The sequence below is a fragment of the Trachurus trachurus genome, assembly GCF_905171665.1.
Source record: "Trachurus trachurus genome assembly, chromosome: 10".
Classification (NCBI taxonomy): domain Eukaryota; kingdom Metazoa; phylum Chordata; class Actinopteri; order Carangiformes; family Carangidae; genus Trachurus; species Trachurus trachurus.
Genome location: NC_139894.1, coordinates 30419513 through 30443334, shown reverse-complemented (window position 1 = coordinate 30443334; position 23822 = coordinate 30419513). Strand labels below are relative to the sequence as shown.

The 23822-nt window shown below is 40.8% G+C and overlaps 1 protein-coding gene across 3 annotated transcripts in view; it reads right to left on the bottom strand.

The window, feature by feature from the left end:
• myot (myotilin) overlaps window positions 1-23822 on the bottom strand; it is a 33138-nt gene that overhangs the window by 5539 nt on the left and 3777 nt on the right. The window contains exons 2-13 of one of the 3 annotated variants that reach the window (XM_083980945.1): window positions 15356-15408; window positions 15082-15265; window positions 13972-14034; window positions 13668-13809; window positions 13170-13193; window positions 12822-12941; window positions 12501-12708; window positions 5869-6088; window positions 4305-5308; window positions 2694-2844; window positions 2354-2455; window positions 929-966 (exon numbers count right to left, since the gene is read on the bottom strand). In XM_083980945.1, coding sequence (XP_083837071.1) covers window positions 929-966; window positions 2354-2455; window positions 2694-2844; window positions 4305-5308; window positions 5869-6088; window positions 12501-12708; window positions 12822-12941; window positions 13170-13193; window positions 13668-13809; window positions 13972-14034; window positions 15082-15265; window positions 15356-15363 — 2264 coding nt within the window. In that variant the 5' untranslated portion in view covers window positions 15364-15408. Of the gene's footprint in view, window positions 1-928; window positions 967-2353; window positions 2456-2693; window positions 2845-4304; window positions 5309-5868; window positions 6089-12500; window positions 12731-12821; window positions 12942-13169; window positions 13194-13667; window positions 13810-13971; window positions 14035-15081; window positions 15266-15355; window positions 15409-23822 lie in introns of those variants that run through there. The other 2 variants (XM_083980946.1, XM_083980947.1) reach the window with 2 other exon arrangements.

Sequence of the window (23822 nt, the reverse complement as noted above, 5' to 3'; positions counted from 1 at the left end):
TGCACACAGATCCTCTACTCATTCCTGTGCTTTACTTCACTCTCAACCGCTGAATGTCACAGTCTACTAACTGTATGAGGGACTTGAGTCGCTACATCTCTCCAAGCAGGCAGGTGGTTCAGTTTACACATGTTATCCATAGGGATGGATGATCAATATCTTCTTGTAAACTGTAAATCACTAACACCCTTCCCTTTTGCCTTCCCAGTTGAAATTACAACATGTCAATAGGTGCAGACATCTCATCAGGTCATTTGGCTTTACTTTAAATTGTGTTTTTTATAATAAGGTGACTCTTTAATTTACAGGCCGTTAATGACATGATAATGTCAAGAAATAGCCAAGAAATAAGAATAAATTGCATCATAATGTCTAGAAATAGCCTAGAAATAACTGTCAATTTCATAGTAATGTCGAGAAATATAGCCAAGAAATAACAATTGATTGTGTAAAAATAGCCCAGAAATAACGGTCAATTGCAAGGACTGGTGGAGAAAAATTCTGACCTTTCCCAAAAATTCAAAGCATGTGTAATCTTTTGCCTTTACGAAAAACATGACATTACTATGAAATTAATGGTTATTTCTAGGCTATTCCTTGACATTTCTTGAATAAGTGGCCTGTAAATTAAAGGGTTACCCAACTATTGTACAAGTAAACTTATCTCAGCCTATTAGAAGATGGGACATTTCCACAGATGCTTCTGTTATGTAAGCTGCAGAGTATTACTGTATGTATGAGCAGCCTGAGTGAGGGCAATATGATCAAATGGACGAAACAAAAAGTGTCAAATGTTCATGAGCTATTATTAAAAGACCAATCTACCCTGCTGCCAGGCTGGATGAGGATATAAACGACAGAGCTGCAGTGTTCAAAGGAAACTTGGGTTAATGATTATGAAATATATTGATACGTGAATTGTATTTACCATAGTCCACCTGTGTGTCTTCCTTCTGGTGATTCTGGCTGCAACAGGAAACAAATAAGCAGAAAAATCACACACTCAAAGTTGGAAAACTAACCATACCGCTCCACAGGTTGATAACCATGTGTGTGTGTGTGTGTGTATTCTGACACAATACTCCGGTTGTGGCCAGTGAAAGGGACTCATTCTCAGAAAGCAGGCTAGAAATAGCTGCTGACAAACCTTGTTGGCTTGAGAGGATGTGTGTCCCTCAGTGTGTACATGCACGTGTTGTGTGTTGATGTTGTGTATGGGAGTGTGACGGACGGAAAGAATAGATGGTGCAAAGCCCTGCTGCGACAGAGGCTTTTTGACAGAACAATTCTGCAAACACATACACACACACACACACACACACACAACACACACACACACACACACAGTGAACTGGTCACAATGAAAGCAGGAGACAGCTCACTGGGGCTGCCAGGCTTTTTCAGCTCAGGGTCAGGAGCCCATCAAGGGGCCCTGAGAGGGAAACGGGCTCCGTGTGCACCCATTCAAACCCAAATGACTGTAATAATGAGGAGGCTTTACTTAATAGCAAAATGAAAGCTAATGGCTTTTGGGCAAGAGCCAACATAAATGTCTGTACAGCACGGTTAGCACTGCAGCACACATCAGTAAGATCTGAACACACACTGTTAGAAATGTCCAGACTGAAGGGTTTTAAAGGACAATTCCAGGCAAATTCAACTCAAGGCTGTATTTTCCTAACATTTTAGGTCTAAAAGAAGAAATCTGAAGATTTTCAGTTTAATTGCTCCTGTTTTGCGGTAGTTGTGTGTGTCCCCGCATCGCCACGGCAGCGATGAATGGGAGCGGATTGAAGTTCTGCTGCTTAGGCTGTTTACATCCCTCAAAGCCGTGATTTTTTTCCACAGACAGCGTCAAATGGCTACTCAAACATGCACCCAGAAGTTTGTTTACTTCAAGCAAGTCAAAAGTTGATATTCCTGTGTTTATGACACAAACGGGAGCTTCCGACTGCACGTAAACACATCGAGCACGTCAACTTGGGTCTCGCGCGAGACTCCGCAAGACTTTGAATTACATCTAGTTTTACAAACATGTCGGCTTGCTTGAAGTAAACAAACTTCTGGGTGCATGTTTGAGTAGCCATCTGACGCTGTCTGTGGAAAAAAATTACGGCTTTGAGGGATGTAAACAGCCTAAGCAGCGGAACTTGCATCCGCTCCCATTCATCGCTGCCGTGGCGATGCGGGGACAGACTACCGCAAAACAGGAGCAATTAAACTGAAAATCTTCAGATTCCTTCATTTAGACCAAAAATTTTAGGAAAATACAGCCCAGAGTTGAATTTGCCCGGAATTGTCCTTTAATTTCAAGAACGATGTCCACTGATGAAATGAAAGTTTGGTGTCGTACCTGGTCGGGTTGTGAGTCTGACAGATTGTCTTGGTCAAACATGTAGGTGACGTTGTCTGGACCCAGCAGCCTACGAGCCATACGCTCCTCATAGGACAGTTTCTGTCAAAAATGAAGCTTTATACTGTTAAACTTTTTCAGTTTTCACACACACATGAGAAGAAAGTGTGGTGTGCTCTGCTCAACTGCTGCAACTACGCATTCTGTAATGTTTGGGCGTGTTGAAATGTAGGACTCTTCCACTTGCAGGACAGACGTACACACAAACGCACACACATACACACGCACACACACATAAACATACACACACACACACACAGATATTCACGTACACACTCACCTGGTTGGTTCTTCTCCTGGCCTCCTTTGAGCGCAGCTTCTTCTCCAGATCTTGAATGAGGGCGTCTTTGGAGCCCTGGATGTCTTCATCTGTTGAGCGAGCAGAGGAAGGTCGAGGAGCTATAGCCTTCTTCAGGATGGGCTTAGGAAGGCTGGAGGGAGAGAAAGGAGGAGGGAACACAAGACAAATGAAGCACCAGAAGGACCTGATGAACTTTAATCTGGTAACAAGTCTTTATCCAGCACTACTGGAAATAAGCTTTTGTGTACATAGCAGACATTCCAACAAGGATGTGACACAAAATACAACGAACTGCCAACAAACTTGTACAACTAGGTCAGTCGCTTCTATGATTTATAGTATCATCTAGGGATGCCATGATTACTTGTTTTCACAATTAATTGCAGTATTAGATGCCACAATTAATTAATCATAAAGATTCCTAAATACCATCACTTTCTGAAAAAGATGATGTCGGAGCCATATTGGCAGATGTGCGCCAAAGTAAAGGTAAAAGGTAAAGGTAAAAGCACAAAAAGTGGTCCATTTGTCATTTAAAGCAGAAGTGAGTGATCCGGTCGTTTTCGCTAATGCTGCGTTCCAGTCAGGCTTTTGAAATCATAAATTACAGCTTCAAGTCACAACTTACGACTTTGTAGCGTTCCAGGCAACCCACTCGTGTTTTTCCGACCTGTTTTACCGGTGAAAGTCACTATAACGGCCACTCGTAACTTCCGACCGGTGAACTCGTACCAGTACGTCTTTTTGTACAGTCTATGTACCAGATCGAACTGGTACGACGTCACAGGTCGGAAAAAAACGAGTTTCCTTGAACGCACCATAACAGTCCTCGTCCCTACAGTACGTCACCACATTCACGGCGTCCCTTGGCTGCACACACAGCCCTGCATGCCGTTCTCTCTCCTCATTGGATAAAAACTGTAGGATACGATAAATGTTTTCTCCTCGGCTCAGAGCAGAGTGACTGACAGACCCGTGATTCAGACCAAACACTCTATGTAAGTGATTGCTGTCGGAAGATATAACTATTTAAGACTTATATTAACACAAATATATCACTTACTTCTGCTTTAACAAAACATTGAATTGGTAGGAATTTAAATGTTAGCGTGTCATTTGTAATGAAGTAAGAAGAACGATTAAAATAAACTTAAATATTTGGACAATTAATGACGAATGAATTTTGACTATTTGATTTTACACATTCATAGTGTTGTGAATGTGCATAATAATCGTAATACTGTGATTATCTGACAATAATCGTATCAAGAAAATCTGTAATCGTGACATCCCTATTATAAACACAGAAGAACATTTAACAGTTGAAAACATCTATATATTCAGCTTTAGTTCTTTCAGAGACCTTTTGAAGGTTCATCTAAATGATCCAGGTTTTATGAATGACCACAGTTTGCATCTATAATAAAATCTTTAACAAGGAGTAACTCTTGATGATAAACAATTAATATGATGTTTTTCCCCCATCATTTGTTGTAAATCCATATTTCTGCTCTACAAATTCTTTGTTTGTATGTTGTTGCTGGTAAGTGTGGGACAGTTTGACTTGCATGCCTAATTGATGTAACTCACGTGTTGGGTGTCGTCCCCTTGTAGCTGGCAGGCAGGGAGACCACGGCGGGTGGTACTCTGTTCTGACTGTTGGGAGTGTTGGGCTGGTGGAAGGGGGAGGAGGAGGAGGGAGAGAGAGGGGAGCGAGGGAGGGACGGGGACAGCGGGAGAGGCTGCTGGGGGAGGGAGGAAGGAGAGGAGGGGGCCCTCATGGGGAGCAGAGGGCTGGAGGGGGAGAGCGGGGAGCAGGAGGGGGAGATGGAGGGATGCGGAAAGTTGGAGTTGGGAGACAGTTTGGACGGGGAGTAAGGGGAGAAGGAGGACGGGGAGGGCAGCACGGAGCAGAGGTACGCGGCGGGGGCCGACATGGCGTCCTGGTTGGCCGGCAGGGTGGCGCTGCCCAGGCCGGTGGCGCTGGGGATGCTGGGGGTGAGGGTGATGGTGGAACGCATGGTGGTGCGTGGGAGGGTGGATGGCGGGGAGACAGGGAAAGGTGAGGAGGGGGAAGTGGTGGCGGAGGGACTGAGCACGGGGGCAGAGGAGGACAGAGGGGACACGACGGAGGAGGCCGGGGTGGAGACAGGAGAGCTGAGGCTGGAGGAGGAGGGGGACGACTTGCTGGTTCCGTTGGCGTGGGTCTGAATCTGCATCTGGGTGGAAGACTGGGTTTGGTTCTGGCTGAGGTTCAGAGACTGAAACTGTGACTGGGCCTGCGACAGAGACTTAGACACCGACTGACTCTGAGAAAATGACTGACTTTGTTGTGCGGACACAGTTTTAGCTTGACTCGCCTGCGTCTCTGTGACACTGACGCCGCTCTGGGAACTGTTGAGGGTCTGTTGGGAGTGGTTCTGGTTCTCCTGAGCCTCCCTCAGCACGCTCTCGTAGCTGGGCGCCTGGAAGGCCGGCTGCGACTGGATAAAATGCCTCGGTCGCTCATAGTTGAAGGCGCTGGGAGGGAAGGCGCTGGCCGTGAAGGAAGGCAGGTCCGAGAGGTTCATGGTGTTGCCTCCTGGCTGGGAGGACTGCACCGGAAAAGACACATTCACAAAAGATCATGGAGGCACCGTTTCAACCATTTCTTGTAATAATTGTCTTTTTTTTTTATTATTATTATTATTTATCCTCTTTGTCTTTATTATTTATATTACATTGCCTGTGGAAATAAGTTGTACTGTTTTTGCAAAACCTCAAAATAAAGTATTCCAAAAAGAAAAGAAAAAAGAAGAGACAGTCAGAAACTTTTACACATTTCAATTAACCTGAGATATTTAGCATAGACTTAAACGCCAAATTTTACTACATGTGACAACACATGGAACGAATATGCAGGGTGGAGTTAAAAGGAACTCAATTAATTAGAGTTTCCTCCTGCTCCTCAAATGTGAAAAAAGGCAAATAACCGAAATATTATGATGAAAGGGGAGGTAAAAAAAATAGCCAGATAGTAGATATTGCACACAGCAGGAATGTATTTACTATTTTGTCTACTATTAAGTCCTGTAAAATGACATTTGCTATTTATTTGTTAATACAGCTTTTGAACTTGACATTTTAAGGCACACAAAGTTAATGTGGTTCTTACAGTGAAATTGAGTTTGCTTGGGGTGAACAGCTTGGGTGTTGGGGCTTTCTCCCTGACTTGCGCTGGAGGTGGTGGTGAGGGCGGAGGGGGAGGGCTGGGCGTACAGGCTCGGACCACGACCTCTGGTGACCTTTGGCCCTCTAAGCTCAAGGCACTCTCCTCCTCGGCGCGAGCAAATGCTCCTTCAGAGGAGTGGTTGGCAGGCTGAGGCTCTGGAAAACTGACATACACACACACACACACACACACACAGACATATTAACCAAGATTTGAATGAATGTATTACCAACTAAGGGTTAGGGAACAGGAAGCAAACCAACAGAAGGTGGATGGGTTCCTAAAGTGAAGGTTTTTTTTTTTATCTCTAATCGTCCCCCGACAGCAAAGCAGTTCAAATGTTGCCAATATTCAAAGATCTTCTGATACAAATTAATACTTCATTATGTCTTTTATACATTCGAGTTCAAATTACACAACTGTAATTGAACATAATCTGGTCCTTTTAAATACAATATAGGCACAAACACTGGTGTTCTCAAAGTATTTTTGTGGTGACACCTGATTCAATATCAAAATCGACTAGACTACCAACAGCAAGCTGCTAGTCAAACAGCTGCTCCTTAGTAGAGGAGAGCTAACATTTATTTGGGAAACAAAATCTACTGTATCTCTGTATTTTATTTAATCTTCTGTGAGATGATTCTACACCAGCCGATGTCAATCATGTTGCTGAGCGCACAGCGGCGTTTTTTCAGTGGACAATTTGAACCGCTCAGATTTTTTACCATCAAAATCGATATGACGACTGGTGGACAAAATCATAAATATGCATAACTACAGATTATGTGTTCCTGTCCGGCTGCCATGGCACCACTGGGACAGTCTAATGAGAGTAACAGATCCCCTTTCAGCCCACTCAGTAGATTTCTTCCCGTCATATCAAGCCTGGCCGGTCCTCTACTTTTCTACTAGGAAAGAATTTTGTTCCCGTGGCAACCACGTAGTCTGTGCTACGCGGGGACTATAATGACAATAGCAGTCTCTCTCTTCGCTCTCTCTCTCTTCGCTCTCTCTCTCTCTCTCTCTCTCTCTCTCTCTCTCTCTCTCTCTCTCTCTCTCTCTCTCTCTCTCTCTCTCTCTCTCTCTCTCTCTCTCTCTCTCTCTCTCTCTCTCTCACTCACACACTCACTTCTATATAGTCACTCTGTGTTGTTCTACATGTCAGGACACATGATGGTTTGGACCAGCCAGCTTCAGCTGACCTACACTCTGACTCTGACACCGTCTTCCCATGGGAGAGTGGTCTCAAGACTTTTGGACCCTACTCCATCCTAGCCTACATCCTGAGAATTTTGAACTTTGAACAAAGATAAACTGAGCAAATGTTGAGTGAGTCAGATGTTGATGTATGACCACTGAGTTACAGTCACTCGCACGGATCGTATTGCTGCTACGCCGTCATGAGGAAATACAATCTAAAGGATCTCTCATAGCTGATAGGAACATGCCTGAGTGAACTCAACCACCATAGCAACGCTATGGGATAAAAGAACTAAATGGGTAACTTCATATCCAATTATATTGTATCATTTTGTAACTAAGGATTGAACCATTTTAGAGGATGAATAAAACTGAATGAAACCTGTGTAATGACAGGTAATCTGTGTGGGATGGTCCTTGTGGATGGATACAAGTTAGATAAAGGAATCCAGAAAAAAAGGATATTGATTCCATCCCTTACTGCTCACAACGGACCAAACTTTCAACCATATTTCACTAGAGTTCAAGTTATTATTGTACTAAAGGCAAACAGACTTAACTTTCAAAAATAAAATGTTTTGATAAGATTAATTTCAATTTGGTGGTAGTCTGTGTGACCAAAATAAGATCATTTCACAGCTGAAAACCTAGAGATAGATAGATAGATAGATAGATAGATAGATAGATAGATAGATAGATAGATAGCAATTCTCATTTAATATTATTCAGAATCGATATAAAATGTCCCAAAATCGATTTTAAAAGAAAAAAAATGAAACAAATCTGCTGGCTGTTGGCCTCCATTTCCTTAGAATTTAAAAGGCAGCATGTTTAACTGCACTATTTTTTTTAATAAAGAGGCACTTTTAATTTTGCTACTCAAGCAATATGTGATATTGCTTTTATGCAACAGTTTCAACAATTCCATCTAAGCATTATTATTACATGGATAAATGTTTAAAACTCAATAAATGTGAAAAAGACACTTTAGTCATTCTGTCTTGCAAAGCAGACTGGAGTAGATCATGAGGATCCTTTGCACACCGATAGACTGAAGCAGAAATCATTATGAATTTTGAATCGAATCATAGCCCCAAAAATCAGAATTGAATCTAATCATTAGATAGTAAAAGATTCCCACCCCTAATAGATAGATATTGTTATAAAAATGACAACATTATTCCATTATTACCATAAACATAACATATAAAACAGACCTAGCTAATAGTGACTGACAGTATGAATGTAGCTGATGTGTTCATCAGCTCTGACGCTGATATTTGACTTGGCAAAACAGGAAAAGCACAGGTGGAGATAATAACATTAAGGATGGCTCCAGTGAACTGTCCCAGGAAGCCGTGGCAGTGACACAACAGACAATAAGCACACAGCAGGGAGGAATGTTGCTCACTAAAAGCCAATATGAATAAATCCAACATGCACAGACAGTAAAATAGTGAATCTAAGCGGCTTCTCCACTTCTTCAGTGGAGAAGCACAGTGCACAGTGACTCCATTAATTCAAATCGATAACCTTGGTATTTTCACCAAGCAGCGGTTTAAAATGCTGATGTGAAAGTAACGTGTGCGTTGGTGTGATTTAGTGATGTGGCATGTGTGTCTCCACGTGCGTATGTGTATTTGTGTTTGTGCGATTAAGTGGGCAAAGCTATATCGGTCTTGGAATTCGGACATCAGCTGGCAGGTGCAGACACTCCACTGGTGAACCAACCCTTTTTAACGCACACTCGCACACACACAGTCTGCACAGCATTGTGGGTAGGAGCACGCTAAGTTCCTAAGTCCTCTGTATGACCGACAACAACAGAGGGACAACAATAACTAGTAAACATTTACAAAATACATGTCTCAGTCTCAACCAAGCTGGATCACTCTTCTTCATTATACTGCAGTCACATTCACCATTCACATTCACAAGGGGTAGAAAGGGATGATACATTACAGTTTCATTGTGAAAGGGACTGTGGACGAGCATCATTCTTTTCATTTATACTTTGAATTGTGCGTATACATGTCTACCTAATGTTCATCGACAAAACTGAGCTTCTCAGAATTACCAATGATCAAGACGACAGGGACAAACGCCACTCAGACATAAAATTATAACAGGAAACTGTTTCTTTTTTTTTCATGGTTGATTGGTCCATATCTGTGGCCTTTTCTTTGTGTATTATTAGTAATAGTAATTATTTCCCATATTATTTCCCACAATACACAACATTATTTTTTATTTCACTGCTGATTAGTGTACAAACTGACAAAACCTCAGCCTTAATTGGTGAACTCATCTGATCAAAATTAGTAGCTCTTCCTTTACATGTCGTGCCATTCTAACTTAATAGTTTGTGTTCAACAGTTACATAATTTTCTGCGCTAGCCTTTATTTCTGTGAGAGCCAGTCAGTGCTAGGTGGAGGGAAATTTTCCGAAGTTGAGGAAGGCCAAAGTCATGACAGAAAAAAACAAACAATCACCAACAACATTTAACGGAAGATTTGTAACTTTTGACAAGAAGTCTCAGAGAAAATCCACATATTGAAGGGCAGGAGTCCAGGAAAAAAAAGTCCACAACAACAGAAGCACCACATGTTATGGTTAAACAAGTTCATGTCCTCCACCTAAAAAATCCAAAAAACAAAATAATCAGATAAACTTCAAGTCGGTCAGAGAACTTCAACATGACCTTAAAAGCAAGATCACTGCCAACAGTTTCAGAACAACTGTTGTTGTTTGCAGCAGCAGCACTGAGCCGGGGGGTAGGCTAGTGGGGGGGGGGTTTCTGAAGGACACAGACGCCATGTCTGTACTTCACATTACAGATGAGATCATAGCCCTGTGGACACTGATATAGAGTGGACACAGTATACTCAGCCAGACATATTTCACACCGTGAACCAACTCACTGAGTTTGAACGTGAACCAAAGTATCAAGTCAAAGTTGAACTGACATTAACACAATCACATCCAACACCGAAGACAGGATTCTCAGCTGTGGTATTTTACATTGTATTACAACATCTAATCCAGTGTTGGCCACATATTGACAATCTCTTTCCGGAGTAATATCCCACACTGGAAAACGGCTTGAGTGGAGATGTCAGGTTGCCATTGCACTTGGACTGATACAGGTGACAAGTAAATGCATCATTATTAAAACAACTTGTTGCTTCAAACTCCTTGCACTCCCTCAGAAACACTTTGTTTTTTGTACAAACCACTACCAAACAACCAGAGACTGTAACATTAATATGAAAGACAATAGCCAAGGAAACTATAGCCTAAATATGAAAGACTGTTATCTTTTTGAGTCTTTTTTTTTGTCAATAAGCTTTGTTGGCAAAGAGTTAAAAATGAAGGACACACATTAGCCTACAACTTTGCAGATGAGCTCATATCCCCATTCAAGACACCACTTAGCTCAAGTATGTGCTGCCTGACTTGCAGCAAACACAACTCAGTTGCACAATAAGACACAATATTTCTGGGGCTTCCCGAGGTGGATCCTGGAAGCAGCGCCAGAGGATTCCCACAATAGTGAGAAGATGGTTAATATCAGTGTCAGCTCAGTTTAGGGGAGAAAAATTAACAAAAACCGATACATTTTAGAGAGGGAATATAAAATAGTAAAAGAAAGCGACAGGTCGTCGATGGGGTGTTGAGAAAATTGCACTGTGAATTTGACGACGTTTAAATATAGCTGATATTTTTTCTTAAATTAAAGGGTCTATCCCCCCAGGCTGTTTGAAAAAGCACCAACCAGATGACACAGCCCCCCCAAAATAGACTAAAGTCTACTTAGCAAGTGCTCTAAACATAGTTTGGCCTTTTACGGAGGATGTAGCATATTAAGTTTCCATGATATAAACAAGGAGGGAAAATGTTGCTGGTTTAAACATTAACGTGAACGCAGAAAAACGTCAATGAAGTTTGAAAAAAAAAAAAAAAAACCGGTGACAGCGGCGACAGTGTCTCGCGCCCTGGGAGGAAAGGAAGTGGCACCTGTGCGGAGATAAACACAACTGCTTTCTTACCTCGTTACACGCTTCAACGCCGCTGTCCTGCCGCTTCAGCTCGGCCTGAATGAAGCTGCACTTCCCCGGCCCGGCACGGACCGCGTCCAGACGCCGACGTGAAGCGGGAGGCTGGGCTGCAACAGGTGACACCGCGCGCGCGCTCGCGAGGAGGACGCGAGGTGACGTGACCGCGCGCGCCAAGCCGACCGGTTGAGTTTACCAGTAAAAAAAAAGCTCAGCATCGTCGCACTCAACCATGGCCACAGTGTCCAGAGCTCTGACATAAGAAGTTTTATTCACTGTGATTCCCATGCATTAGAAAGAAAGAAAGAAAGAAAGAAAGAAAGAAAGAAAGAAAGAAAGAAAGTAGTGAACTTGGCTTTCTCTATATAGCTAACCATAAGAATAGTACAGCAGCGACCTCTTCTAGATCTAATGAGGAACTACAAAGTTGTAAAGCGACTTAAACCCAGAATATGATGCTGAAGGATGAATGAAAGTTGAATTATTCGCTATGAGCTTTTCCCCCCCACGTTTTTCTTTTAGAGTTAAATCACAATTATAATTTTAGTTAGGTAAAGGGTGAGGAATGAGTATGCAATAGTGGGGTAAAGCACACACATCCAAACGTGTTAACAGGTGCAGGACTAAAAAACAAAATTGACTTAGAAGAAAAGAGTGAAGTCTACACACTGTATAAAGCTCCTAAAGTGTTTATTATAGATCAACGTTTCAATCCCAGTGGATCTTCGTCAGGAATGGATAAGAGACAAACAATTGGTCCCACCCCCCCAAATCAAACCCGGGATGCAACTCAGGTGAGGCTACCCAAAGACATACACAACAGTAAATTACAATATAATCTGAGGCTGTTAAGGGGAAATGAGCCAATAAATAGAAAACAATAAACACACAAATACAAATATATAGATAAATAAGTATTTGGCAAATATTCAACAAATGTTCCCAAGAAAAGTATCTTAAAAAGTATTTAGAATTTCTTTGGAGTTATAAGAGAAAGACATAAATACAATAAATGGCAAAAATGCACATCAGTAAATCCATTTAATCTAACAAGTACACAAAAAATGTATTTATAACAGATAAACTGGTATAGAGGGTGTACATGTAGAGGCACTAGAAGCCTTTGTCTCTTATCCTGACGAAGATCCACTGGGACCGAACATTGATCTATAATAAACACTCGAGGAACTTTATACAGTGTGCGGACTTCACTCTTTTCTTCTAAGAAATGAGTATGCACACACTATCATACACAATAAATAATACCATAAGTCGTCATCATCATCATCAGTGTGTGTGTGCCATTGTGTACTTACTCATCAACAGGGATGCTATCTTCTGGAGGGCAGTCAGGCCACTCAGGAGGGGGGAGGTACATGGAGTCAGGCAGTGGAGGGGGCAGGTCGTCCTCTGCACTCGTCCCGAAGGAGGACGTCTCCTGCTGAAACACTGCCTCGTCCCCTTGTCTGAGAGAAACCGTTTCCTGCTGACGGATGGCCTCTATCTCCAGCTGCTCCTCCAGGTCTGCATGGTGGTACAGCCAATTCTCACATGAGTGGTCTCTTAAAACAAGACTGGCCATCAGCAGATTGAGTTCAAATAGGCTACATATTGTAATAAATCAACAGATATCTCACCATTGTAAACTTCCAGAATAGCTGAGCAGGACACCGTGCCAAAAGGGTTGATGGCCACACATTTGAACAGGCCTGAATCTTCTGGAAAAGCCTCAGTGATCACCAGTGTACACAGCTCCTCTGCAGAGGCCGACACAAAAAAAGTCTTTGTTTTTTAATTCTGTCCATTATTCCTCAAAAAAATTCACAAACAAACTGCTAGAAAATCTTGGATATCATGCATTTATCTTGCTTCTAGTGGGTTAGATTTCTCTTATCAGTGTTACACAAGTCATTTTTTGGATTGTGACCCCCCCTTCACAATTCAAAACCATTAGTATAAGAACCAATAGGCTATTCTGTACATACCTGGTACTGATGCAGAACTGGCCTCTAGGAAAAAGAAGAGAGATGATTTTAAGCTGCAGCTCATATTATGGCAAAATATGTTGTTTTGCCACCTTTATTGTTTTTATTTTTATTTTATTCTTTTTATTCTATTTGTTTTATTATCCATAATGCTGATTATGGCTTTATGCTTTTATCCTGACTGTTTTATCTTACTGTGTTTTTCTAAATGTTTGTGATGACACTGTTATTTTTACTTGATCTGTAAAGCACTTTGTAACTGTGTTTTGAAAGGTGCTATACAAATAAAGTTTATTATTATTTAAGAGATAAACTGTAAATAAACTGCTACATGAGTATTCTAAAGTGTAATGTGTCATGAAAGCGTCTTCCCCAAAATTAAAGATCCTATTCTTTAGTTGTTCAGGGTGGTGTTTCAGGACATAATTTTGTGTTGTTTTCACTGTAACCCTGTGTCCAAGTCATTTGACTCTAGCTCGCTGCCAAACACACACTTACTCTTGCGTAGTATCCTAAAATCATCTGAGTCCAGTATTTTCTCATCCTCTCGGTACCACATGACCTGCAGTGGTGGAGTTCCCCTCATTCTGCACTCCAGCACCACCAGCTGGCCATTCACTGTGGACACATCATGGAGACACTGCAGGACGATGATGATGGTTGAACAGACGAGGACACAGACACAGAGAGATTAGAAGAAGAGAAGGGAGATGAAAGACTGACATTAGAACAGGAAACATTAAGAAAGTTTAGACAAATCAGAAAGTAGGTCTGATTTCACATACAGGTAGGTATGTTTTACCTTAACAAATGTAGGAGCCACTCCATTCCCCGAATACTGCTGATTGTAAATGGGACTCTGAGTCTGGAAAAAGAAAAATATATTATTTTATTTAACACATTTTTTAGAATACAATATACATTAAGATGTTGATTTATCATTATAAGCCCTAGTTACAAACACAGAAAGTATGCATTGTAAACTATCATGGTTAAAAGTAGAAAAAAGGCTTGCCTTAAAGCAGAAGTGAGTGATCCGGTCGTTTTCGCTAATGCTGCGTTCCAGGCAGGCTTTTGAAATCGTAAATTACAGCTTCAAGTCACAACTTACGACTTTGTAGCGTTCCAGGCAACCCACTCGTGTTTTTCCGACCTGTTTTACCGGTGAAAGTCACTATAACGGCCACTCGTAACTTCCGACCGGTGAACTCGTACCAGATCGAACTGGTACCACTTCACGGTCGGAAAAATACGAGTTTCCTTGAACGCACCATAACAGTCCTCGTCCCTACGTCACCACATTCACGGCGTTCCTTGGCTGCACACACAGCCCTGCATGCCGTTCTCTCTCCTCATTGGATAAAAACTGTAGGATACGATAAATGTTTTCTCTTCGGCTCAGAGCAGAGCAGAGGGACTGAGAGACCCGTGTTTCAGTCCAAACACTCTATGTAAGTGATTGCTGTCGGAAGATATAACTATTTAAGACTTATATTAACACAAATCACTGCTGCTTTAAGTACAGTCACATTCTTCAGCAATACTGTTTATTCCACTAAACCTGAGTTTTTACATACTGTAATCAAATTGCACTATTTAACGGCTGAGCAATAATCCAGTCAGTATAATATCTTATCCCTGTTTCATCCCTGTCTGTTTTGTTCTGTTAAATGAATGACTGATATTAAGACTACTACCAACTTGTTTAAATGCAATCAAATGTAAGATTTCACAGCACCAATGTTACTGCCAACATGACATATCAAGATGTCTATTTGACTGATGTGATATTGAAAATATGATCTGTTTTTTCTCTTTTCGATGTAAGCTTCTTCGGACCCCAGGAGGACTAGCTTGTGCCACTGGCATCAGCTAATGGGGATCCTTTTAAATAAATAAATAAATAAATTACCCTGTGAGGGCTGACACACAGCGGCTGCACCAGGCTGGAGTGTCTCTGAGCGAGGAGGTTGGAGGTGGAAGAGGAGGAGTTGGAGGAGCTGGAGAAGACTTCACGAGAGGAAGATGCAGAGGAGGAGGAGGAGGAGGAGATGGTCAGTGACACAGTGCTGGTCTTCTTCTGCACACCCTGGAGGCTATACAGAGACACACACACAGATCACCAGTGATGTGTTGATGTTGTTGGTTATGTATTTGTGCGTGTGTGTATGTGCAGTTAGACTTACTGTGCCATGTTTCAGGCGTTCCAGGAGGCAGTGACAGAGGTTGTTTATACTCTCTACAAAGAAAAGAGCATAGTGCTGTAGCATGTTTCACCACACAAGTAAAAAGTATGGGTATGAGAGCATGCATGGTCAGCAAAAAACATTCTTGGATACATAAAGTTTTCAGAAGTCAAGTCAGCTTTATTTTTAGAGCACATTCAACTTGATGTTCCCATAAAGAAATGTAATATTAAGACATGTCCCTAAGGTGTAAAGTTGCCATATATTATGTATATTATCATTATATGTCACATCCTCTTGATTTATAAAGATGTACCTACATCTAGCCATAACATGCACCGTCCCACCATTAGCTAACTCATCCTGCAGTCCATAACTTTCATTTTATTGATTATTAGACAATGCATGCATGCTGCACTTAGTAGTTTAGTTCATCTCAGTCATTGCCCTGTTGTGCTCTTTTAAATCAGAGACAATCAAGAAGTCATGGCTTTTGATATGAGATTGATAACGATTATCAATGGAACAATTCAATAATGTTGTCCTGTTTGAGAATACTGCCTACATTACAGTTTAGCTGATGTATGTCATATGTTTGGTTGTGATGTCATCACAGGGAAATACAGCCTGATGAAGTGGTATCATCACAGTTATGACGAGGTGTACCTGACTCTAAACAAGTGAACAGTAGAGATGCAGTCGCCTCAGGCAATACAGCAATACAGATTTGAATGTGCAGCGTTTAATATACAAAGCAGTTCTGACATTTTGTATTGACAAAGCAGAAAATGAATTAGCTGGAGTAGTCTGACAGTCTTAGGCCTCTGATTGATGAGAATAGCTCCCTTTTCCAAGATAATGAGATCTTTAAAAAAACAAAACATCAGGGGCCGAGAATGAAGAAGACCTGTTGATTGGCTTTGCAAAAAAAATGGAGGGCTCCTGTTAGAAGAAAAAACGGGCTCTCTAGTTAGAAAATTAGATATTTCAAGTCAGTGATAAACTCTAATGACTGATAATGCCATCCTGCACAGTGAAAATGAGGTCCTGTGCCAAGACCTCCCACACGGAAAGAATCTATATGAGGATATACTGTATGCGCATATATGCGATGCCGATTATCTTATAGGATCTAGAGGTCAAAAAGACAACCTTGTTTGAAAAATCAAAAGAGCTGAATCAATACAAGACTCTGGAACAAGAGTTCCAAAAAGCCATCACACAAAAAGATGATGTAGGCTACTTCAACAACAAGCTCAGGAGCTTAAAAAGGTTCAGCAAGAATTCAAAAATCTCAGAGGAGCTCATACTGTAATGACCCAAGAAAATATCGCCCTGGACCGAAAAGTTTAATACAAAATAATTCCGTTAAGCCACACACCATCAATGATAAGTAGGAAGAGCTACATATTAAACACAAGTATGCTGTAAAATGCTGATCTTAAGAGAGAAAACCAAACAACAAAATCCTTCAAAATTACGACTATTGTTCCTTTCTCTCTTCTATTGTGATTAGTGTTGTTACAAGTAAGTCTTTCTTTTCTCTGCAAAAAAACAAAAAAACAAAAACATATTATAATTTTTGGCTGTGTGACCCTAATATGTAGCTCTACATTTACATGCATATGCATCCTAGAATTCTGTCTTGAGACTCCTTCTTGTTGCTTAGTTCATTTGACCTACCATGGGCTGAATTATTATCATTAGCCTTTATTTATACTCAAAAGTCAGTGAGGGTTTGCCGTCATGTAAATGCAGGGTAAATTTAAAAAACAATGAATACAGGTCTGAGAAATTCAGCCAAGAAATACAAGATATAAAAGGCTGATGCTTGATCCAGAGATTTGAAAATAAAAAGGGGTACCAAAGTTTTGATTTGAAAGTGTTTGTGTAAAATCCCAAATGAATGGTGCATCAAAACTTAAAGGTATCTCCAAAGTTCATTACAACCTCAAGAAACTTGTAGTAAGAACAGTCATTGGACTGCGTCTAATATAATCTGGATGACTGTGTCTGCAATGCAATGCAATACAAAATTATGTCATCCACATAAAACTGTACATGGCAATTTGTTAAAGGAGGAGTAATAGTATTAATATCAATAGCAAAAAGCAGAGGACCTAAGATAGACCTTTGTGATACCCACTTTATGAACATTTATTAAAAATCTAACAACAGGTTTTAAGATTACTGCCTGTCGCCTGTCAGACAGCTAATCCTGGAACCATTCAAAAGCTTGTGAAATAAAATCAACATTTAGCAATGAGTGAATCATAGTGTCAAAGGCTTTGGAAAGGTCAACAAAGATGGCAGTGCAATGTCTTTTGGCATCTAAGGCAGTGATGATGGCCCTCATTTATCAAGAGAGGGAAGGATCAGGTGTTGATCCTGGTTTAAAAATCACCCATGCCCACATGTGATTAGCCAAAGGTGCGAATATTGTTGATTTCTATGTATGTACAGTAACTGGCGTGACATTGATAAATCTGGCAGCTGAATATAACCATAATTTAAATGGTACACCCCTACGTATCCACGTATCCAATCTGAGTTATGGGAATTTTGATAAATAAAGTGCTGAGAAAATGCAATCATGCAAAAATACATTTTTCAAAGAGGGCTCTGAGGAAGCTTCTCAAATTCTAAGCAGGAATTTATTTTGAAGTTTAAATGTATTTTTGTTGTTGAAAAATCTGTTTATTGGCATTTGTAATTAAACACACACAAATCACAGATTCAGTAAATGTACACATTAAGCCCCGCCCCCCTCCCGCCACCCCATTGTCCCAAATCCTCTAAAAGAAAAGAAAATACAGAGAAAATAATGTGATAAGGGGAAAAAAAAAAAAAAAAAACAGCTGAATAGACTGCTAAAAAAAATAATAATAATAAATAATAATAATAATAATAATAATAAAATAAAAATAAATAAATAAATAAAAAGACAGCAATGGTTTAGGTTACCAGTTTTCACCTACATATGCAAAGATATCCTCTACTAGTCCCAATTTGTCACATCAGTCATGTTATCAAAATAAATCAGAAAAGGCATCCAGACCTTGTTAAACTTGTCCTTATTACCTCTCAGGGTGAATTTAGTTTAAATGTATTTTGTTTGGTGTTTTTACCTTTAATTTGACAGAGACACTAGTGATGGGATAGTTGGGGAGAGAGAGGATGACATGTAGCAAAGCCCATGAGTTGACTGAACCCCGTGGCTGCAGTAGTAAGGACCAAACTTATGTGGTAGCCTACTAGGTGATGTATGTATGTACAAAAATCCTGTGTCCAAACATCACTGTTCTTGTTTTATCATTATTTCATTATTCAACTTTTAAGAAGTTGCTGCATTGCCTTCTATCAACAAGACAGGCAGTGGGTGTTGTGGTGAGTCACAGTCTCTGGTTCATAGAAATGGTAGCACATATTCCACTTGCAGATAACTAGCAGTATTGAGAAAATAAAATGAAGGATCCAGAATCTAACCTTGTAGGAAACCACAGGTAATAACCACAGAAGTAGGAACATTGTTTGCTTGGGGTCATTCCTATGTTCCCACAGCCCTATGTTCCCTCAGCCCTATGTTCCCTCATTTCTAACTTTTGTTGTCACTTAAAATTAGGCCCTATGTTCCCTCAGCCCTTTGGTCCCACCATTGGTTGGGTTTAGACAATGAAGAAAGGAGTTGGTTAAGTTTAGTAAAAAGACCAGGTAGAGGCTAGATAGGCCAGATAGGTAGAGTCCAGATAGGTATAGAGAGTCCAGAGGGAACATAGGGCTGTGGGAACATAGGCACGCTCCCGTTTGCTTAGCAATGCAAACAATGTTTTGTCCGTCAGGTAACATGAACTAATCTCAGTCACACCTCCCCAGTTTTCCAGTCTGTCAATTAACATCCCATGATCCACTCTGTCAGTGGTTTCCAGTGTTCTGGCAAGAGAGGGTTTTGAAGATAAGGGTCTGACATTATTTAAATTATCATTATTGAGTGACAGCTGATTTTAAAATTGGTTTAACCCTTAGAGACTTGGTATAAATTACATAAAAATATGAGAATAAAAGGGCAGAGACCTCTTTTAAGATTTTAGTGGCCAACATATCCAAAGGAGAGGTGGAGGGTCTCCAGTCATTTATCATCCTCATTAAGCCTGGCCGTGCTAAAAGATAAAATTAATTGTAGGCTATGCTCCTCCCCGTGTGGTTCAGTAAACAGAGATTTGATACGGGCACATGATATAACAAGCCAAAAAAGATGGTTGTGTCGGACGTAGTGAAGTGAGAGAATTCTAAGTGGTGGCGTTCTGGCACAAAGTCAGTGGCCAATCAGCCTAGCCAACAGGCTAAAAACAAACCTAAGCTAGGCTAGGCGTCTGCTGGGTCATACCTAGCTGACAGCTAACAACTCAAAATGCAACTCTCTTACAACTCAAAATGTGAACGTTTGTTATATTTTAAATGATTGATGTAGAATTGTTAAGACCAACCAGGTTCAAAGAGATACGATAAATTAGCACAGCTCCCGACAATCTTGTGTACTCCCATTTGGGTGTAAAGTAACATGAACAATGTATTATGTATAGACGGGATACATTAGATAGGAACAATTAAAGCTTAGAAGTACACATATCCAATCACATATGTCACAGATGTGACAGAAACCAACTCACCCCTACTGAACTCCCTATTTACTGCCCTTTTATATGCCTCAAGGGTGTGCACGCATGCACCCATGCAGGCAAGCACACACAAATATGCAAACACGTGCACACACACACACCAATAAAATCCAAATTTAAATTTGTAATTTGCTAGGTTTTCAGACAAACTGAGGACCGTGCTGACTCTATAACTCGACGACATTGAAAATGAGGGCAACCTCAATGTCCCTCGAGAATAAATAAAGGTTATAATAATAAAAAAAAACTCCAGGTGAGAGAACGTAGCCTACTATTTCCCCAACAGACTACCAAATGCATCACTTCCCATGTGTCAGGGTACTAAGCATCTCCACCATGCTCTCAATTTGTTTATCAGGATGGGGTGTCACGGCTAATTAAAGGTGCTTGGAGACTTTGATCGTTTCACACCCAAAAGACCACACAACCCAGCCTGCCCTCTCTCCACCCTCCGCCCACAGAAGGAGCTGACAGAGGAGTCTCAGGTTCAGATTTCCAGGCTAAATTAAACTCTGTCGCCTCCTGAGCACAGCAGAGACTCTCTGACCTGAGATAAATTTCAATGTCTCCATTGACAAGACAAATACAGACTCCAGATAACAGAATATTGATCTGAATCCTGATCTAATGGCCAATGGAATTATTTCAACTACAAGAGCATGATTTTTTCCCCCCTAATTGTAAAATGTCACAACATTCAGGAAGCATTGTGGTGCCACAGTTATGTTCCAGCAGTTCATATTCTTCTGACTCATAGAAACATTCCTGTTTGGCATGAACCACTGCAAAATCACATTATCGTTTAATATTTTCCAATGAAAAAAAAAACATTCCCACCAACTTTTAATAAAGTTCCATTTCCATATTTGTATGGAAGCATTAATTAGGGCTGTCACTTACAAACCCTAATGACCTGATCAAATACAAAGTTTCTCATCCATAAGCACAACAGACAGTCTGTTGTTTTTCCTGTGATCCAGCAGAGGGTGGTATAAACCCTCCATATTCCACCCTGCTGACCTAAACTGTGTAGTTAGGCACGTTATGCTGTAAAAATATGGAAAATGAAAGAAAGAAAAAACTGTGGACAATCACAAAGCCAGAGCATCTGAGCAGTATGTGTTAGTCCAATGTGGGAGTAGTTTGCGTTCTGTATTGTTCACAGTGAAGGGACTAGGCTGTTTGTGGACTTTTTTACACTGCAAATGTATAATCACATAAAGACATACTGTCTGCAATCTTTCTTACTGCCTACTATTCTTCACATTCAGCTTCAGCAGAGCCCTTGAGGGAAAAATGTTAAACCACTGTCACTGATAAGACAAGATTGGATACAGAGGGTCGGTGGATGCTTGTTCAAATTCATTAAAATGACTTGTGTTCAATGTTAGAACCTGATTTTTGAAAACAAATTACATTCTTAGAATATTTAAGAATCGTATCCGTACATCAAAACAACCTGTTTGAATGAATGGAAGGATCACTTAAGAATGCTAATGATGGATAAAATAGTCACATGTACATCATCTATGTTTTCCCCCTCTGATAATCCTATCCAAACAGGTGTGTGTGTGTGTGTGTGTGTGTGTGTGTGTGTGTGTGTGTGTGTGTGTTTACCTTACTTGAAGCCCAATGTTGATACAACAGCTTCTGCTGAAACCTGCATATCAATTGTCTCTGTATTAAATAACGCAAAGATTTATAGCAGTGACAACAGGCAACATTCACAGTGCAACTACTCTGTTGCCTGGCAGGCAACAGATGGGTAGAGACATAAAGGAAGTTCAAAGATTACCCTAACACACACATAATCAACATAACATTATACAACAGTGCACTACATGTTCATATAAGAACAGATTTTGAAAAAGTTTAGCTTGTTTTATAAATAGTATAAAATGATGCAGTTACAGAATGATCAGTTAATGTATTACACAACATTTACTTAATGTAATGCCACTACTACTGATAAAGACACATGCTTTTTTTTTAAAGACACATGCTAATGTATCAGTTCAACTGCACTGCTGCTGTGAGGATTAAACTGAGCACAACCTGCAAACTCCATCATTTTTTGGTTGGAAGTAAAACTCTACAAAAACGTAGATTGGCTGGTTGAAATAACGATATTCAGCAGAATGTCAGTACTTTCGGTGGAGAAGATCTTGACATGAGATATTTGGAGGATGTTGGAATCTGGGGACTTAAATACAACTTAAAATCAGCAAAATATTACCAATAGCTTTCATTAGCATTGTGTGTCAAATTGACGTTGTCATTGTGGTCACAGCCTACATTCAGCTATGTATCAACCATCGGAGGTGGTCGGTTGGCTGCCTGCAGGGCTCTGCAGGCCCTGACTGACCCATCGTTAAAGCAGAAGTAAGTGATATATTTGTGTTAATATAAGTCTTAAATAGTTATATCTTCCGACAGCAATCACTTACATAGAGTGTTTAGACTGAAACACGGGTCTGTCAGTCCCTCTGCTCTGCTCTGAGCCGAAGAGAAAACATTTATCGTATCCTACAGTTTTTATCCAATGAGGAGAGAGAACGGCATGCAGGGCTGTGTGTGCAGCCAAGGAACGCCGTGAATGTGGTGACGTAGGGACGAGGACTGTTATGGTGCGTTCAAGGAAACTCGTATTTTTCCGACCGTGAAGTGGTACCAGTTCGATCTGGTACGAGTTCACCGGTCGGAAGTTACGAGTGGCCGTTATAGTGACTTTCACCGGTAAAACAGGTCGGAAAAACACGAGTGGGTTGCCTGAAACGCTACAAAGTCGTAAGTTGTGACTTGAAGCTGTAATTTACGATTTCAAAAGCCTGCCTGGAACGCAGCATTAGCGAAAACGACCGGACCACTTACTTCTGCTTTAAGTCATGTGTGGAACTGAAGGCTGCTTGTAGATAATCATCCATTATTTAAGAAGCATGTACTCACAGATTTACACCACGGAAAGCTCAAACACACACAGTGTATTTTCAGAGTTTGTGTGGTTGTGGTTGGACATTGTTACTGTGCACTATGTATAAAGGGTTAAGGTTAATTTTGGACCTGGTTTAAATTAGGAGGGCCTCCATGGTGTAGTAGTATATATTTCTGTCTAATATTCATCTCTATTTCATAATAGATGGTGGAAACATTGATCATTTTATGCATCGTCATAACGGTAGAAAACAAACTGAGCCTGTGCACAGCAGACAAACAAACAAACACTCTGCTAATGCAGCTGAGTATTCTGACCTGTGGCCCACATCTCTGGAGTTAATATGTCAATGAAGCATAATGACTGGTATTTTTAACACCATGCATCTTTCTGGGCCGACGTCCATCCCACCTGTCCTGCTACACAGGAAGGAATAAAGCTGTCCCCCTCTGCCAGCATTTACAGCTGAATATTACTGTGAAGGCACAGAGATATGTTTACAGCAGACAGGAGAGAGTCAGGAGTTCAGTGTGAGTCATGGTGGGAGGTTTGTCATTCACTCAGTGAGGTGGCAGTATGGATATTGATTAGTGAGGAAAACAGAGATGCTGGTGCATAGGTGCAGGAAGGTGATTCATTTCTGAGCAGTTGCCATAGAAATACCTTCTTACTTGATATATTTTGGTATAATATATTCATACCATGTGTTTATAGATTATTAATAGACCTTCCAGGAGACAAACATCAACACCTAACTACAATCCAACTACAATCCCACTGTGTAATTCCAGCCCTGCACACAGCACCATGAAGCCTCCGACCCCCAGCAGGTCTCAGCTGTGGACAAATTTAGCGCAAC